Source organism: Erinaceus europaeus, chromosome 1, assembly GCF_950295315.1.
Source record: "Erinaceus europaeus chromosome 1, mEriEur2.1, whole genome shotgun sequence".
NCBI lineage: Eukaryota > Metazoa > Chordata > Mammalia > Eulipotyphla > Erinaceidae > Erinaceus > Erinaceus europaeus.
In genome coordinates this window covers 78,586,816-78,601,381 of record NC_080162.1, presented here as the reverse complement: position 1 = coordinate 78,601,381, position 14,566 = coordinate 78,586,816, and the positions used below count along the sequence as shown (strand labels likewise).

The following is a 14,566-nucleotide window of genomic DNA, read 5'->3' as shown; positions in this document are numbered from 1 at the left end:
AAGATAGGAAAGAAAGAAAGAACTAGACATCACTCTGGTACATGTGCTGCCAGGGATTGAACTCAGGACCTCATGCTTGAGTCTAGTGCCTTAGCCAGTGCGCCACTTCCCGGTCCACTAACATGTTTTATTTTCAATAAAAGTTTAATTTACCTTAATAATCACATTCTCTTTTCAATTCTTTGTTGAGAAAAATGTGTGGTGAACTTTGGGAATGGGGGAAGCAAGCGATGTTCCCCCCTTGCTCCCCTATAACACCAGCACCTGGTAGCAAGGCCAAGTCTCCTGATCCTCTGAGCACAGCCCCTCTGTTGTGGTATCTATGAACTCTCTAAAATAAACAAAGCTTTTAAAAAAATCATATGGGGAGTTAGGCGGTGGCGCAGCCAGTTAAGCGCACGTGGCGCCGAATGCAGGGACCAGCATAAGGATCCCGGTTCCAGCCCCCAGCTCCCACCTGCAGGAGAGTCGCTTCACAAGCGGTCTTTCTCTCCCCCTCTCTGTCTTCCCTTCTCTCCCCCTCTCTGTCTTCCCTTCTCTCCCCCTCTCTGTCTTCCCTTCTCTCCCCCTCTCTGTCTTCCCTTCTCTCCCCCTCTCTGTCTTCCCTTCTCTCCCCCTCTCTGTCTTCCCTTCTCTCCCCCTCTCTGTCTTCCCTTCTCTCCCCCTCTCTGTCTTCCCTTCTCTCCCCCTCTCTGTCTTCCCTTCCTCTCTTCATTTCTGTCTGTCCTATGCAACAACAACGACACCAATAACAATAACAATGTTAAACAACAAGGGCAACAAAAGGGAAAATAAATAAATTTTTAAAAATAAAAATAAAAATATCAGTTTATATAAACGCAACAATTAAGATTTACTTTTTTTTTTTTTTTTGCCTCCAGTGTTATTGCTGTGATTCGGTGCCTGCACTACAAATCCACTGCTCCTGGAAGTCATTATTTATTTTGGTTTGACAGGACAGAGAAAAATTGAGAGGGGAGGGGGACCTGCAGACCTGCTTCACTGTGTGAAGTGACCCCCCTGAAGGTGGGGAGCCAGGGAGTTCAAATCTTTGCACGGGTCCTTGTGCTTCATACTATGTGTGCTTAACCTGGTGCACCACGTCCCAACCCCCAGCATTAAAATTTACTATGGAGGCCAGGCGGTGGCGCACCTGGTTAAACGCACACATTACAGTGTGCAAGAATCAGGGTTCAAGCCCCTGGTCGCCACCTGCAGGGGGAAAGCTTCACTAGTGGTGAGGTAAGTCTGCAGGTGACTCTCTGTCTCCCTCCTGCACTATTTCCTCCTCCCCACACAATTTCTCTGTCTCTATTTAAAATAAATAAAGATTTTAAAATGTTTTTAAAAGAAACACTTTATAAAAAATTTACTATGCATCTCTTTCTAGATGATTATTAAAAACTTTTTAATGGTTATGCAAATGACTTTCATACCTGAGGCTCTGAGTTCGGACTCCAACAGCACCATAAGCCAGAGTTGAGCAGTGCTGTAGCAAAAAACAAAAACGGGTGGGCGGTAGCACACTGGGTTAAACACACAAAGTGCAAAGCACAAGGAACCACACACAAAGATCCCAGTTTAAGCCCCAGGGACCCCATCTGCAGGGGGATTGCATCGTAAGCAGTGAAGCAGGTCAGCAGGTGTCTATCTTTCTCCCTCTCTGTCTTCCCCTCTTCTCTCAATTTCTGTCTGTCCTATCCAACAGCAGCAGCAGCAGCAACAACAGTTGATAAAGATGACCTCCAGGAGGAGTGGATTCATGGTGCAGGCACTGAGCCCCAGCAATAACCCTGGAGGCAAAAAAAATGTAATTGGAAATTATTGAAGAGGAGAGGACAACGTGGTGGCACATGGTCAAGTGCACCAGTCATCGTCATACACGAGGATCTGGCTTCAAGCCCCCAGTCCCCACCTGCAGTGGGGAAAACTTCCAAGAGTGGTGAGCAGTGATGCAGGTTTCTCTCTACTTCTCCATCCTTTTCCCTCTCAATTTCTCTTTCGCCTATCAAATTAAATAAAGTTAAAAATATTAAAAAGAAGAGGTTATCAGAGAGGAAGAAATCAAGGATCATACATAGGTGTCTGGCATCAGGAATTGGGTGAATGGTGGGACCATTTACTAAGATAAAGAAGCCCTGGGAGGGAGTCAGGCAATAGCACAGCGGGTTAAGCGCATGTGGCACAAAAGCGCAAGGACCGGCATAAGCATAAGGAACCCGGTTTGAGCCCCTGGCTCCCCACCTGCAGGGAGGGAAGTCGCTTCACAGGCGGTGAAGCAGGTCTGCAGGTGTCTGTCTTTCTCTCCCCCCCCTCTGGCTTCTCCTCCTCTCTCCATTTGTCTTTGTCCTATCCAACAACGACATCAATAGCAACAACAATAATAACTACAACAATAAAAAACAATAAGGACAACAAAGAGGAAAATAAAAAAATAAATAAAAAGAAGTCCTGGGAAGAGATTAATTTGGTGTCAGGGCCTCAAGTATGTGTTCTACCACTGACTCACCTTTCTAGCTCTGGAAGTGTTTGGTTTAAAAGGAATATCCTAAGTTAAGAATCATGTTTATCCCCACCTGCAGGGGAGTCACTTCACAAGTGGTGAAGCAGGTCTGCAGGTGTCTAGCTTTCTCTCCCCCTCTCTGTCTTCCCCTCCTCTCTCCATTTCTCTCTGTTCTATCCAACAACAACAACATCAGTAACAACAACAACAATAATAACTACAACAACAATAAAAAAGGGCAACAAAAGGGAAAATAAATAAATAAATATTAAAAAATTTAAAAAAAGAATCATGTTTGTTTTGTGAGTGAGAGGTCAAACAGCTGAATAGGTTGTTAGATATGGGATCTAGAGAAGAGAGGTCTGAGTGGGAGTTATACAATGGAGAGGAGAATCACACATATCTAGTTCTTAAAAATCCCTTTCTGGGGGCCAGGTAGTGGTGCACCCAATTAAGCACATATATTACCATGCACAAGGACCCAGGTTCCAGCTCTAACTCCCTACCTGCAGGGAGGATGATTCACACAAGCAGTGAAGAAGGTATCTTTTCTTTGTCCATCTACAGCTCCCCTCTCAATTTCTCTCTGTCCTATCCAATAAAAAGAATGGAAGGAAGGAAAAAAGAAAGAAAAGGAAAAACAGATGCATGGTCCAGGCAGTGGTGCAGTGTTTGATAAAGTGTTGGGCTCTTCTTAAATTTTTTTTTATTTATTTATTTTCCCTTTTGTTGCCCGTGTTGTTTTTCATTGTTGTTGTAGTTGTTGTTGTTATTGATGTCATTGTTGTCACATAGGACAGAGAGAAATGGAGAGAGAAAGGGAAACAGAGGGGGAGAGAAAGATAGACACCTGCAGACCTGCTTCACTGCCTGTGAAGCTACCCCCCCTGAAGGTGTGGAGCTGGGGGCTCAAACCAGGATCCTTACTCCGGTCCTTGTGCTTTGTGCCACGTGCGCTTAACCCACTGCGCTACCGCCCAACTCCCAAGTTTGGGGCTTTTATTTATTTATTTATTTTATTTTATTTATTTATTCCCTTTTGTTGCCCTTTTGTTTTATTGTTGTAGTTATTATTGTTGTTGTCGTTGTTGGATAGGACAGAGAGAAATGGAGAAAGTGGGGTAAGACAGAGAGGGGGAGAGAAAGATAGACACCTGCAGACCTGCTTCACCGCCTGTGAAGCGACTCCCCTGCAGGTGGGGAGCCGGGGTTCGAACCGGGATCCTTATGCCGGTCCTTGTGCTTTGCGCCACCTGCGCTTAACCCGCTGCGCTACAGCCCGACTCCAAAGTTTTGGGCTCTTAAGCATGAGGTCCTGAGTTCCATTTCCGCAGCACATGTACCAGATTGATGTCTAGTTCTTTCTTTCTCTCCTCCTATCTTTCTCATTAATAAATAAACAAACAAAAATGGCTGCCAGGAGCAGTTGATTCATAGAGCCTGCACTGAGTCCCAGCAATAACCCTGTGGCAATAAAAAAAAAAATCCCTCTCATCTATTATCTGCCATCTCTGTGGCACCAGCTCACACATGTATGATTCCACTGTTCTCAGCTTGACTTTTTTTTTAAATCTTTTTTTAATATTTATTTTATTTATTTATTCCCTTTTGTTGCCCTTGTTGTTTTATTGTTGTGGTTATTATTATTGTTGTTGTTGTTGCTGCTGGATAGGACAGAGAGAAATGGAGAGAGGGAGGGGAAGACAGAGAGGGGGAGAGAAAGATAGACACCTGCAGACCTGCTTCACCACCTGTGAAGTGACTCCCCTGCAGGTGGGGAGCCGGGGTTCGAACTGGGATCCTTATGCTGGTCCTTGTGCTTTGCACCACCTGGGCTTAGCCCGCTGCACTACAGCCCGACTCCCCTCAGCTTGACTTTATCATCTTTTTGATTTTATAAAGTGAAGAGACTCCACAGCATTGCTCCACCACCCATGAAGCATCTCCTAGTACTGTGCATGGTACTTTCATGTGGTGTCAGGGCTCCAACCCAGGTCCTCACCACTGGTAAAATGTGTACTTTATCAAGTAAGCTATCTCCATGCTCTTTCCATAAATATTAAATGAGTCTAAATTTAGGGATGCAGAGTTTAAAAAAAAAGTCAAGTCCCTATGTATTCATGCTCTTTTCATTCAGTGTAGGTGATTTACAGACAAGACAGAGTGGTGGCTTTGTTAGGCAAGCTAAGGGAAGGAGGTCACAATGTCTACTTTGTGATGGGCTCTAGATATAACTGGGTGGCACAAAGACATACTGAGACTTATGCCTTCCTCCTGCAGGGGAACGGGACATATCATATGCTGTCTCTCTGCCCTGGCACTTTCCACCCAGGCCAGAATTCTGTTAGAGGTGAGTGAATGGACTAGGCAGCAGTATAATGTGTGTGTGTATGGGGGGGGGGTGGTATAGGGAGAGGGTTTGGCCATGGAGGCCTGGGTCTGAGGGTTGTGGGACTGTCTCTGGTCTCAGAGCATAATCCTCCTGTCACAGGAGACATTGCCTGGACCAGACATGAAATGCTTGTGGCAGATTTTTGTCATGTGGGTCTTCTGGATGATTGTCTTATGGCTGATGGCTCCCTATCTGGTTCTAAAATCTGAAATGGCATCCCAGGGCGGGGGGAAATGATGTTCTTGGGACAAAGGCACTGCAGTTGTCCTTGGGTCAACTTGAGGAAATGTGCCTGTGCAGCTGGGACTCCTAGCCATTCTCTCAGCTGCCACACAGTGGGAGAATGAAACTGGTTTGATGCAGCTTATAAGAAGATGGGGGGGGGGCGTATCTGATGGGGGCAAAAGAGTCCATGACTACAGACACTATGTTGTGGTGGCTGGTCAGTCGTCAACACTGAGCCCAGTACCTTCTCCTCTCCTTCCCAGGCCTGACCTGTTTCCCACTTTTTGGTCTAACCCCTGTCTGTGGCCCTAATTTAGTGCACCCTCAATCTTTACAACCTCAACTCCTGTGTCCCAGATGGAGGTCTTGCCTCCCCAAGTCTGCTTTCCTGCCACTAGTGGCTGATGCTTGGGACCCAGTCCTCTTGCTATTTCCAGGGCATGAACTCAGCAACTGAGTTAGGCAGAGTGTGGAAGAAGCTGTTTAAGGAGTTGCCCACATCCTTGGTGAGCAGCTTTGATCTCTACTGCGAGACTTGTGCTTTGGTGGAGAACTCAAAGATCCTGTGGGTCTCTGGCCTCAGCAGCAATGTGAACCAGCAAACAAGTCTTCGGGTGGGTGCTGCAGAGAGTGTTGGGAGCAGGAAGCTCTGCCCCCTAGCACTTCCTGCTCTCTTTCCCAGGAGGAACCAGGCCCCTGTTCAGAGCTTTGAGACTTTCAGGAACCAAACCACCGGATGTTCCATTTCCTAGAATAGTGCTGGGGTCCAGGGTTCCTGGAGACGGTTGATGCTCTATCTGCTGCAGATTTCGCATCTAGTGTGGACTTCAGATGCTCTAAATGAGGAGGTGTGATCTGAGGGCTCAGATATTCCCAATGGAGGTGGGTGGTCACTGCAGGGCAAGAAGAGGATCTAGGGAGACCCTCTGCTGGCTTATTGGGGGTACCTGAAGGAACCCTAGTCTAAGGGACTGCTAAGTTCCCCCACCCCCTATTTCTTTTTTGGGTTTTGGAAGATAGCCCAGTTTCCTATGGAGTAGAAGAGAGTAGAGACCTCCTATAGGAAGAGGAGGGAGTAAGGTGTGGCTGTGGACTGCTCTGGGCAAGGGGCTCAGGTCAGCCCTTTCCCCTTCTTCCCTGGGTTCTGGTGATTAATCCTGTGTTCTCAGACAACAAGCTAGATAATCATTACCCATATCTGGAGCTCATGGCTCTTTTCTGTGCCTCACACACCTGTGACTAGGTTAAGATAGATTCTTGTGGGGGTCAGGCGGTAACGCAGCAGGTTAAGTGCAAGTGGCGCAAAGCGCAAGGACCAGGGTAAGGATCTCCGGCTTGAGCTCCCAGCTCCCTAACTGCGCTTCACAAGTGGTGAATGAGTTTTGCAGGTGTTTGTCTTTCTCTCCCCCTCTCTGTCTTCCCTTCCTCTCTTGATTTCTCTTTCTGTCCTATCCAACAACAATAACAACAAGGGCAACAAAATGGGTAAGATGGCCTCCAAGATCAGTGGATTTGTAGCGTAGGCACTGAGGCCCAGGGATAACCCTGAAGGAAAAAAAAGATTCTTGTGGAGGCTAGGCATTAGTGCACCTGATTAAGTGCACACATTACCATGTGTAAGAACCTGGGTTTGAGCCCTTGCTCCCCACTTACAGAGGGAAACTTCATGAGTGCTGAAGAATTTGTAGGTGTCTCTGTCTCTCCCCTCTCAATTTATCTCTGTCCTATCAAATAAAGGGGGGAAAGGGGAAAAAAAGTGGCTGCCAAGAGCTGTGGATTCATCATGTAGGCACCAAGCCCTAGCAATAACACTGGTGGCAATAAAAAAATTTAAAAAAAAAGGAAAGAAAAATATTCTTGTCTGTTCATCACTTAAAAATATTTCCTGGGATAAACAACAAGGGCAACAAAAGGGAAAAAATAGCCCCCAGGAGCAATGGATTTGTATGCAGGCACTGAGCTTCAGTAATAACTCTGGAGGCAAATATATATATTTCTTGGGGATGGAGAGATAGCTTACCCAGTAGAGTGCACACTTTACAGCATAAGGACCCAAATTTGAGCCCCTAATCACCATATGGAAGCACCATGCAAAGGAGAAGCTTTGAGTAGTGGAGTAAAATCAAACTGTCTCTATTTTTTTTAAAGATTTTATTTATTTATTAATGAGAAACATAGGAGGAGAAAGAGCCAGTCATCACTCTGGTACATGTGCTACTGGGGATTGAACTTAGTACCTCATGCCTGAGAGTCCAGTGCTTTATCCACTGCACCACCTCCCAGACCACTCTATTTTTATTATTTTTTTGCTTCTAGGGTTATCACTGGGGTTCGTTTGGGATGCATTGGATCGACCTTCTCGTGGTGCATCCCGTGAGTACCCATTCATTGGGGAAACTGACGATCCTTCCTAGCCGACTGAATCCACATGGATCCCAGTCACTTTCAAAGCCAGCAACAAGCAGCTCCTGACAGCTTTCAACCTGATGCTGTTAACTGGCTACGGAAGAAGGGCAAACGCTAGAAGAAGAACTGGGGTTCGGTGCCAGCACTACGAATCCACTCCTCTTGGCAGCCGTTTTTATTACATAGGACAGAGAGAAGAGAGAGAGAAATGCCTTGTCTTAGTGGCATCTAAAATAACTTTCAGTTGCTGGAAGTTTTCTTTTGCTTCTGGAAACTATGTGAAACTTAAAGCCTTGACTCACAATGTACAGATAATGGTCCTGAGAAGAAATTCCAAGGTAGAGCTAAAGTGCCTATGTTAGTCTCTAAAGCAGAGAGCCAGCACTGGAAGACCACCCCCACACCCCCCCAAAAAAAGTGGCTCATCCAGTAAAGTTCATACTTTACCATGCATGAAGGCCCAGTTCAAACCCTCAGCACCACATGGGAGCCCTATGCATGGTACCAGGGAAAGCTTCATGAATGGTGTTGTGGCCTTTCTCTCTATCTCTTCTCTCTCTTCTTTCTCTCTCTCTCTCTTCTTTCTTCTCTTTCTTCTTTCTTCTCTCTCTCTTCTTTCTCTCTAAGATTTTATTTATTAATGAGAAAGGAGAGAGAGAGAGAGAGAGAGAGAGAAAGAACAAGACATCACTCTGGTACATGTGCTGCCTGGGATTGAACTCAGGACCTCATGCTTGAGAGTCTAGTGCCTTAGCCACTGCGTCACCTCCCAGACCACTAGTCTCTCTCTCTTTTTTAAACCAGAGCACTGCTCAATTCTGGCTTATAGTGGTATGGGGAATTGAACCTGGGACTTTCCAGCTTCAGGCATGAGAGTTTTTTTTGCATAACCATTGTGCTATCTATGCTGCCCTGGCCTTTCTTTCTCTGTTTTACCCTATTTCTGAAATTAAAAGAAAGAAAAATATATATAGGAGCCTGCTAATAGCAATGGAATCACTCATGTGGGAAATTCAGAGGCCTTGGCACAAAAACAAGAGAATGAAACTGAGAAATCTAGGGGCCAGGCAGTGGTGCACCTGGTTAAGCGCACACATTACAGTGCGTAAAGGGCCCAGGCTCAAGCCCCTGGTCCCCATCTGCAAGGGGAAAGCTTCACAAGTGGTGAAGCAGGGCTGCAGGTGTCTCTCTGTCTTTCCCTCTGTTTTCCCTTCCCCTCTCAATTTCTCTGTCTCTATGCAATTAGATTTTTCTGTCTCTATGCAATTAAAATAAAAAAAAAAAAGAGAAATCTTATCCCTAAGATCTCCTGGCATAGCAATGAATAGGTAAGGAGGCTGGAAGATAGCTTCACCCAGTAGAGTGGGTGCAAAGCTTTGGGTTAAAGCCTGGTACCACATAGGGGCACAATAGCATGAAGGGAAGCTCCATGGGTGGTGGGGCAATACTCTTCTCATCTTTTTCTACTTTTCTAGAATAAAAAGAATGAGAAATTCAGAATTGTGCCTGTGCAAGGTTCCCATACCTCCACCCCACCAACCCCCATAAGGATTTTGAGCAACAGAAATTTATGACTAGAAACAGGGACCAGCTAATAGTGTAACATTTTATTAAGTACCTGGAGTTTTGGGAAGAAGTTCAGCAGTTGTGAATATTCTCCTTTCTTTCTTGTTTTTGCCTCCAGGGTTATTGCTGGAGCTTGGTGCCTACACTACAAATCCACTGCTCCTGGAGGCCTTTTCCCCCCCTTTTTTGTTGTCCTTGCTATTTAACATTGTTGTTATTATTGTCATTGCTGTTGTTGTTGGATAGGACACAGAAATGGAGAGAGGAGGGGAAGACAGAGGGGGGAGAGAAAGATAGACATCTGTAGACCTGCTTTACTGCTGGTGAAGCGACCCCCCTACAGGTGGGGAGCCAGAGGCTCGAACCAGGATCCTTACGCCCACCCTTGAATTTTGTGCCATATATGCTTACCCTACTGTGCTACCACCTGACCCCCAATATTCTCATTTTTCTTTTTCTATTATTTATTTTCCCTTTTTTGTTGCCCTTGTTCTATTGTTGTAGTTATTATTATTGTTGTTATTGATGTCATCATTGTTGGATAGGACAGAGAGAAGTGGAAAGAGGAGGGGAAGACAGAGGGGGAGAGAAAGATAGACATCTGCAGACCTGTTTCACCGCTTGTGAAGCGGGGGAGCCAGGGGCTCGAACCAAGGATCCTTACACCGGTCCTTGCGCTTTGTGTCACATGTGCTTAACCTGCTGTGTTACTGCCTGACTCCCCAATATTCTCATTTCTAATGTGCATGGTTTAATAGGGCCATCTCCAGAGTATGTCAGGGAGAGTGAAGTGCTGCTCTTAAACATCTATATTTTCAACTCCATCCCTAGACTTAATGGAGAGGAATCCCAGAATATGAATTCAGATTAGAGGAAGGGCATACCTTGCTTTTTTTAATTATTATTATATTTATTTATTTATTGGATAGAGACAGCCAGAAATCTAGAGAGCGAGACAGAGAGACACCTGCACTTCACCACTTGTGAAGTTTCCCTCCTGCAGGTGGGGACCAGGGGCTTGAACCTGGGACCTTGCACACTGTAATGTGTGTGCTTAACCAGGTGCGCCACCACCTGGCCCCTATACCTTGCTTTTTTAAACAAACAAAAAATTGTTCTTAGGTTTTGAGGAAATTGCCAACAAGTTTATTTTTATATTTATTTATTTATTCTGCTAGGGTTATCGCAGGGGGGTTGGTGCCTGCATTACGAATCCACTGTTCCTGGTGGCCATCTTTTTCCATTGTTGTTGCTACTGCTGTTGCTGTTGGATAGAACAGAGAAATTTAAAGAGGAGGGGAAGACGGGGGTGGGGGTGAGGGAGAAAGATAAGACATCTACAGACAGACCCACTTCACTGCCTATGAAGCCACCACCCTACAGGTAGGGAGCCGGGGGCTCCAACTGGGATCCCTGCGCTGGTCCCTGCACTCTGTACTATGTGTGCTCAACCTGGCACACCACCACCTGCTCCATTTTTATTTTTTGCTTCATGAAAGAGAAAGAAACCAGAATACTGCTTTGCCACATGTGGTACTGGGGATTAAGCCTGGGGCCTATACTCTACCAGTTGACAATTCACTGATTACTAAGCCTGTGAATTGGATTTGGTTCAGACTGCCTTCACTAAGGCCAGTTCAAAAGTGACAAGTTGGGTGGGGGAGACAGCATAATGGTTATGCAGATAGTCTCTGAGGTCCTAGGTTCAATTCCTTATACCACCATAAGCCAGAGATGAGCAGTGCTCTGGTTGGAAAAAAAAAAGTGACAAGTTCTGCCAAAGTTCATTCTCTTTAATGGCTTGACACATGCTTAGATCACAGGAATCATTTGTTTCCAGCTGATCCGCCTCAAGGCATCCACACAGAGCAGAAGGGGAGTAAGTGCAGAGAGAGCTGCTGAGCTTTGGAGATTTCCTAGTCAGAGATTTGCTCAGTGCTCTTGAATGACCAGAACTTGTTTCTTAAGTCAAGAACATATGACCATGGTCCCTGTATGTGAGTTTAAATCTAGATCCCAAGACACACTATAACCCACCTCCTTCCCACCCATTCTCTGCCCCAGCACTCTGTATAAGACTAGTTTTCCCACCAGAATGTTTAGCAGTCCCTCCCAGCTGCTCTCGCTTCTTCATGAGCCACTCAAGCCTTTCTTCCTTAGTCTTTGAAATTTCTGTGGCATTTTTATTCAGCACCGAGAGCTGTCTCTTAATTTGTCAGTGAGTGTTTGACTTTCTTGCTATTTGGGCTCTTGCTCCCTGTGGACAGGGGCTTTGTCTTGGATGTATTTTGTAAGCCCTCTCTGCCAGAATTCAGACAGACAACAAATTAATGCCACCTGATTAAGTTTTTTTTTTTTTTTTTTTAATGTGTGAGATGCGGTATCACCATCCAGCGGCCTTTCACAGACCGATTTTCTCATTCATCTATTTTAGAGAACATAAGGGAAGAGACATCACAGTCCATCTTCACCATCCATGGATCTCTTCTTAGTGCTGACATGTTGTGTCAGGGCCTGAACTCAGGGTTCTGTACATTATGGTAAGGTGTGCACCCCACTGGATGAGCTATGAGCTTCCTCCTGGCCCCGACTTTTTAACTGACGCTGCTTTCCAGTTATGCAAGTGGAGACAGTAGCAAAGAACAAATACAAAAAGACTTAGGGTTTATTATTGGAGGGGCAGGTAAAAAAGAGGGTGAAGGGTAAGGTATTGGGGTAATATATTCTTAGGCCTGGCAGCAGAAGCCTGTTGGCTAGGGCAAGGCACTCCTCTGGGTATCTATAGGCTAACTGGCAAGTATAATCTGCCTCATTTCCATAAGAGTTGGGGTCTTTCCTGTTTTGCAGGATTCCTTCCCACTTCCTGGGAAAGGCAGCTGAACTGGGCTTGGTAACAGGCTTGGTAACAGAGTCAGGCCTTTCTTTTGGCAAATCTACAGTTCTGTGGAGGGGTTACAACCTACTCTGTAGCCATCTGTCTATCTGCCATCTCCAGGCTGGACTGTATTCCTGCTCTGGCTTGTGGCTGCTACCTGGAAGTGGTCTGGGTGGTATTGGGACTGGAGCACAGCAGGATTGGACCAGGGGATGTCAGACTTTGAGTCAGGGATTCATCTAGCTTGCGGGTCTCAGCCTCCAGGACTGTGGCCTCGGGTGTCTGGGCCACAGCAAGAAGCGAGTGGGAGAGGCTGTGGTGGAGGCCTGCTAGCTCACGGCTGGTTTGGACAGAGCGAGCAATGTAGTCCTGTTTCTGTTTCCGCTCTAAGGCCAGCTGAGCTCGCAGCAGGGCCACCTGGAGAGAAAGAAAGAACAGTTGAATTTGTTCTGCTTTATATTTTAATGCTTTTCAGCTGTCAAGTTGCAGATGCTACCATGACACCAAGCTGACTTCCCTGGGCAGATGACCCCACCAATGTGCATGGTAACATATGCTTCCAACCAGTTACACCATCTATCACCCGACCTCCTTCCCCTCCCCTTTCTAAGCAGGGACCGATGATTAAGCATGCAGCTTAAGGGAAGGGAACATGCAGCTTCCCTTCCCTACTCCTACCCTAAGCATATGGGAGGTTGAGATGAAACTGGACGGGGCTCTCTCGAATCCCATTAGACCAACATTCTCAGAGGCAGGAACTGCTTCCTCTGTCCTCGCTAGAGGTGCACAAAGGGTCAAGTACATAGTAGACACTAAAGACTTATTGCCTGAAATGAAAGGGTAGGGATTAGAAAAATATACCTCTTTCTGCAGTTCAACCACGTGCTTGGCATCTGGGGAGCTCTTTTGTCCTCTTCCTCCATCCTGTATAAAATAAATTCCAAATAAATAAATAAATGAAATAAAGATAAATCCCGGGGGTTGGGCGGTAGTGCGTGGGTTAAGCACACGTGGTGCAAAGCGCAAGAACTGGTATAAGGATCCCGGTTCGATCCCTGGCTCCCCACCTGCAGGGGAGTCGCTTCATAAGCAGTGAAGCAGGTCTGCAAGTGTCTGTCTTTTTCTCCCCCTCTCTGTCTTCCCCTCTTCTCTCCATTTTTCTCTGTCCTATCCAACAACAATGACATCAATAACAATAAAACAACAAGGGAAACAAAAGGAAATAAATAAATATTAATTTTTTAAAAAATAAATAAATTCCATTCCTAATGGAAGAGTCCTTCTCACCCTAGGGTTTCTGTAGGTGTCCTCACAATCCTAGGCATGAGAAGAACTATGGGCCAGAAGTGTCTGAATGTCTGAACTCAGACTAAATTCTATGGGGGAACCACAGTCCTGTGGTGAGGGTGAGGCCCAGGAAGGCCCAAACTAGCTTCAGGAGCAGTGACCACAGATGCTCGACACCAAATATCTAAAAGACTTGAATATCACTGGTTTCTTTCTTAAGTATTTTATTTATTTTATTTTTGAGAGAGATGAAAGACACAGAGAAACACCAGAGCACTGTTCAGCTCTGGTTATGGTGGTGCTGGGGATTGAACCTGGGACTTCGGAGCCTCAGGCATGAGAGTCTCTTTGCATAACCATTATGTTATCTACACTCACCTGAATATCACTGGTTTCTCTTTTTTTATTTTTTATTTTTCCCTCCAGGGTTATTGCTGGGCTCGGTGCCTGCACCATGAATCCACCGCTCCTGGAGGCCATTTTTTCCCCTTTTTTGTTGCCCTAGTTGTTGCAGCCTCGTTGTGGTTATTATTGCCATTGTTGACGTTGCTTTGTTGTTGGATAGGACAGAGAGAAATGGAGAGAGGAGGGGAAGACAGAGAGAGAGGGGGAGAGAAAGATAGACACCTGCATACCTGCTTCACCGCCTGTGAAGCGACTCCCCTGCAGGTGGGGAGCCGGGGGCTCGAACTCTTTTTTTAATTTTTTAAAAAATTTATTTTCCCTTTTGTTGCCCTTGTTTTTTAAAATTTTTTTTTATTATTGTTGTTATTGATTTTATTGTTGTTGTATAGGAAAGAGAGAAATGGAGAGGAGGGGAAGACAGAGAGGGGGAGAGAAAGATAGACACCTGCAGACCTGCTTCACCACCTGTGAAGTGACTCCCCTGCAGGTGGGGAGCCAGGGGCTTGAACTGGGATCCTTAGCTGGTCTTTGCGCTTTGCGCCACGTGCGCTTAACCCGCTGCGCTACTGCCCGACTCCCAATATCACTGGTTTCTTTGAAGAACCTTTTTACTTATGCCAGGAAAAGAACCCAGGGCTGTATGCCTGGGAGATACCACTACAAAACAACCTCTCCAATTAGAAAAAAAAAAAATGTGAGAGATGGAGAAAGACAAAGAATGAGCAAGTGAACAAGCGAGACACCAGAGCACTGCTCCACCATTCATGGAGTACCAGTGCTCTTACATGGCACTGGGGGTCAAACTCAGAACCCCCCAAACACACACATGGTAAAGCACATGTGGTACCACAGGTGAGCTGTCTTCTAGCCTGTAAGCATTGCTATGTAGCTTGACATCACTGCCTTG

At 45.8% G+C, this 14,566-nt stretch overlaps 2 protein-coding genes across 11 annotated transcripts in view; one reads left to right on the top strand and one right to left on the bottom strand.

Moving 5' to 3' along the window:
* Positions 1 to 5,009: 5,009 nt before the first annotated feature.
* On the top strand, positions 5,010 to 5,974 carry C1H20orf173 (chromosome 1 C20orf173 homolog). The gene is given in 5 exon segments (XM_060203354.1): positions 5,010 to 5,120; positions 5,123 to 5,281; positions 5,284 to 5,337; positions 5,558 to 5,726; positions 5,781 to 5,974. Coding segments are annotated over 5 exon segments (681 nt in total). The 5' UTR covers positions 5,010 to 5,015.
* A 4,265-nt stretch (positions 5,975 to 10,239) lies between these two features.
* Positions 10,240 to 14,566, bottom strand: part of CEP250 (centrosomal protein 250) — a 77,420-nt gene continuing 73,093 nt past the window's right edge. For all 10 annotated transcript variants that reach the window (XM_060188894.1, XM_060188889.1, XM_060188943.1 and 7 more), the window contains 2 exons: positions 12,829 to 12,891; positions 10,240 to 12,384 (listed from right to left, as the gene is read on the bottom strand). In XM_060188894.1, the coding sequence (XP_060044877.1) occupies positions 12,121 to 12,384; positions 12,829 to 12,891 (327 nt within the window). In that variant the 3' untranslated portion in view covers positions 10,240 to 12,120. The remainder of the gene's footprint in view (positions 12,385 to 12,828; positions 12,892 to 14,566) is intronic.